The sequence below is a fragment of the Pinus tabuliformis genome, chromosome X (assembly GCF_031772625.1).
Source record: "Pinus tabuliformis cultivar Carrire ecotype Pingquan chromosome X, CPIR1, whole genome shotgun sequence".
Lineage (NCBI taxonomy): Eukaryota > Viridiplantae > Streptophyta > Pinopsida > Pinales > Pinaceae > Pinus > Pinus tabuliformis.
The window spans coordinates 1,384,931,227-1,384,935,143 of NC_142308.1; the positions used below are offsets into that span (position 1 = coordinate 1,384,931,227).

At 32.5% G+C, this 3,917-nt stretch overlaps 1 protein-coding gene across 1 annotated transcript; it reads right to left on the reverse strand.

The window, feature by feature from the left end:
- Positions 1-1,336: 1,336 nt before the first annotated feature.
- LOC149145220 (uncharacterized) lies at positions 1,337-2,457 on the reverse strand. Its single transcript, XM_089449942.1, has 3 exons — positions 2,126-2,457; positions 1,940-2,032; positions 1,337-1,767 (listed from the first exon to the last, which is right to left on the reverse strand). Exons 1-3 carry the CDS (start codon positions 2,252-2,254, stop codon positions 1,570-1,572), a joined length of 420 nt encoding a protein of 139 aa, XP_089306068.1. The 5' UTR covers positions 2,255-2,457; the 3' UTR covers positions 1,337-1,569.
- Positions 2,458-3,917: the final 1,460 nt, after the last annotated feature.

A 3,917-nucleotide genomic window follows, 5' to 3' on the forward strand; every position in this document is an offset into this window, starting at 1 on the left:
TTTGTATCTAGTCTTACACTAGTTTTTGCTTCTATTTTTGCACCAGCTTTGGTGCCTATCTTTGCACCATGTGTTGAATTTGATTTAGCACCAAATTTTGCATCCATTTTTGTGCCCATTTTTGCATCTTTTTTTGGACCATTTTTTACATCCACATTTACATTTGATTTGTCTCCATTTTTCCCATCTCATTTTGCACCATATTTTGCGTCATTTGTTTCATCCAATTTTGCATCATTTTTAACACCATCTCTTGCATCTAATGTTACATCATTTTGAGCATCCAAATTTGCATTTATATTTGCATGTTATGTTGAGTCATGTGTTGTGTCCACCTTTGCATCTTATTTTGTGTCTAATGGTATATTCAATTTAGAGTCATTTTTTACGTCTACTTTTGTATTTGTTTTTGCACCAAGTTTTGCACCCAATTTTAAGCTATTTTATGCCCCTTTTTGCACCATTTTTTTGTGTCTACTTGTGTCCAATGTTGCACCATTATTTACACAGACTTTTTCATCCAATTTTGGATTTTTTTGGTGTCTAGTTTTACATCGTGTTCACCATCCAAATTTGCATCTTTTTTTGCCTCATTTTGTGTCCACATTTGCATATAATTTTGTGTCTGAGTTCGAGCCTAAATTTGCATGTGATTAGGAATCAATTTTTACATCCAATATGGCATCCTTGGTTTCACCTTTTTTCAGCCCCATTTTGCATCTTGTTTTATGTCTTTTCTTACATCTTTTTTTTTTCCTTTTTTGCACCCAAGTTTGCATCCCAAATTTACACCATTATTTGCATCATCATTTGGCATATTAATTTGTAACGTTTTTTTCTTCTTTTTAACGCTCAACTTTGCCTCTTATTTTACATCTAGTTGTTGTCTTTTTTTTGCATCTAATTTGGTGCCCATTTATGTGTCCTTGTTTTTGCCCAATTTGATATCCTTTTGTATGCCATATTTTGTTCCCTTCTTTGTGTCAACTATTGCACAATTTTTCACTTCTAATTTAAAACACTTTGTATGTCAATTTTTTGCATTTTGTATTAATTCCTAGATTAACATCCAATTTTACTTTCAATTTTGCATCCATGGTTACATCCGCATTTGACTTCTTATATAGAGTATATTTTTCTTTACATATATGACCCCCTTTATAGATTCATAGTGAAATATATGATAGTTTCTAAATATCATTAAAGCAGATATCACAATTCAAAATCATTTATAAAGAAATTTAAGAGAAATTGACAACATCCATCCAAAAAAATAACAATGTGTCATTAACAATTTTCAAAACATGTATAAAATAGCAACATAATACTAATAAAATCAGTATTATTTTTAATCAAAACAATTAAAATTCAAATATGATTAACAAATCAAAATATTTCATGAATATCGTTATTCTACGATAAATTAACAACATACATAAATCAAACTCATCGTATGATTACAAAATCAAAATGTCTCATTGATATAGGGTAAATTCACAACACCCATCTAAACATAACAATGTCATTCTACACAATAATTTCTTCATAAAAAACAATGCATGTGCATGCCTAGATACCACCACCAAGATCATCCTCATGATCATCTTGACCATCCTCATTACTCTGATCCACATAATCACCAACACCGCAACTATCATCATCATCTCCTCCTTCACCACCATCATCTTCATCCTCATCCTCATCATCTCCAGATATATGTTGAACATAATTAGGATCATCGTCTTGGCAATCATTACCTATAGCATTCTGACAAAAAAAATCAATATTACATGTTAGTATTAATTACATAACACAACGCATGTTTTTGTTATACAATGTTAACCATAAAATGAGGTAAGATATAATATCTAATAGTACTAAAAAATAAAATGAAAATATGGTTTAAAAGTATATTGGAAATCCAACTAAGATTACATACCATAGAGTCCATCCAAACAACAAATTCAACCCATCTCTTTTCCTGCAGCACCTCCTTTTCCAAATGATTTGGAGGTCTTCCATATTTTAGTTCCTATCAATCAGTAAATAGGGAGAAATTAGATAACAATGACTTTCTTCTAGTACAAAATTTATTAAAAAAATATCACATGTTTAATATACTTACAAAGGTTGTTATCAGTGCTTTTAAACCTTTCTGGCCACTACGATGAGTGACTTTTGTCTTGGTTAACCTCGCCTTGGATGCCTTGTCCTTAAACATAAACCAATTCAATTTATTTTCACACAAATACATGTCTAAGATACTTATAAGTATTAATACATTCTAAATAATGTTTAATGAAAAATTCAATACCTGAATGCTCTCATTGCCAGCTTTTCTTTGTGCATCCAACTTCTCATATGATTTTACAAGTTCTTTCCATACTTTAAAAGGTATGTCAATAGGTCTTTGTTTCAGTCTTTGATCTTGAGGTATTTTTTTAATTTTTCTTGTTTGGTTAAAAATTTTGGTTAAAGAAAACCGAACAAGTAATTCACATCAATGGCATGGGGACTCTACGGATATGTGTAAAAAAATGGCTATAAAGAAAACATCCAAAAAACATATGAGCTCTCCCTTTGATGGTCACTTGGGGCATATGGCTGGAAAGGAACAACTCCATTTTCGAAAATCAAGGACAATCCTTTCTCAAAGTCCTTCCTAATATTTGCTCCAAATGTCTTAAAATGAAAAAAAAAATTCAAACGTCATCCTTAAACATCTCCCTTAAATATAACATTGGACCATAAATTCTTCACTTTTATTGTTATCGGCTCTGGAATGATTTTTCTATATGCAATTATATAATGAAATATGTGTGCACTAATGAAAAAACATTGAGTTTCATTTTTCATAATCACAAACAATGAAAAAAGAATCATACGTAACTAGCATCATTTTGGAAATTTTATATTTATTAAAAATCTTTAACATGTTTTCCTCCCATATCTCATAAAAAGGTGTGAAATTTTTTATATACTCTCCAATAAGCACTACAACAAAACCAGCGATTTGGAGGTTTTACACTAAGTTTTTCAACATCGAGCTTACTAGGGCTTGCACCACTGGGGTTATTAGTAAGAATCTCCTGAGGTTTGCATAGCCATGATTATTAGAATCAAAATAGTAGGATTTGCACTAAAAAACAGTTCATAGAGCTTTCCTGCTGGGGAGAAAATAACAAGTTCAACTTCTGCAGTGCAGAGCACCGAGAGCTCGTAAGCTTTCTTCAGCAATCCACCTACGTTTGGAAAATGTAGCCTGCCTGCTGGCGATGTTCTCAATCCTCTTCCTCTGCATCTTTCCCCTCACTATTCTTGTATGTCCTCTTTCGTTTTTCCCTCCAAACAAACCCTCTCAAATTGAGAAAGCAGAACAACTCACTCGATGAGAATCCGAATCCAATTATCGCTTCTAACAATAACCCAATATGATACCAGAAGTGATTACACAAAACCTCATTGACTCTTCATTTGTTTGGAAAAGAGCCAATCATATACTTCTGACGAGGGTTTCCGTCTCAAGTCTGGCTTGCAGGACGTCGCTTAGTCAATTGCGAGAAAAGTTTTCCACCTGCCTATCACATACGGTTTGTCACACTATATATTAAAATAAGGTTGATCATACTAACAATAAGGTTGTATAGTTTAAAAGGAGGGATCTCCTGACTGCATTTGGTTGGTTTATAGAAAAGATTGCTGGAATGTGTAATGTGAATGCTCTGCTAACTGTTTTTTAAGCATTTGGAAGTATTAAAACCCCCTAGGATAATTAATGTAAGACCTGTTAATTAATGTGTAAAGATCACTATTGTCCTTGGGCTACCTTAGCTGTTCGTGTTTAGTGATCTGTGGTATTATAACTCCTGAAGTCACTATTAAACCATGAGAACCATGCCCAGGCAGACTAGTGTGAC

Bases quoted from the DNA above. Each gene is read 5' to 3' on its own strand.
- LOC149145220 (XM_089449942.1), bottom strand. From the start codon at position 2,254: ATGTATTTGTGTGAAAATAAATTGAATTGGTTTATGTTTAAGGACAAG. The intron at 2,033-2,125 runs GTAAGTATATTA...ACTGATTGATAG, and splicing joins AAGCACTGATAACAACCTTT to GAACTAAAATATGGAAGACC. The intron at 1,768-1,939 runs GTATGTAATCTT...TTTTTTTGTCAG, and splicing joins TTGTTTGGATGGACTCTATG to AATGCTATAGGTAATGATTG.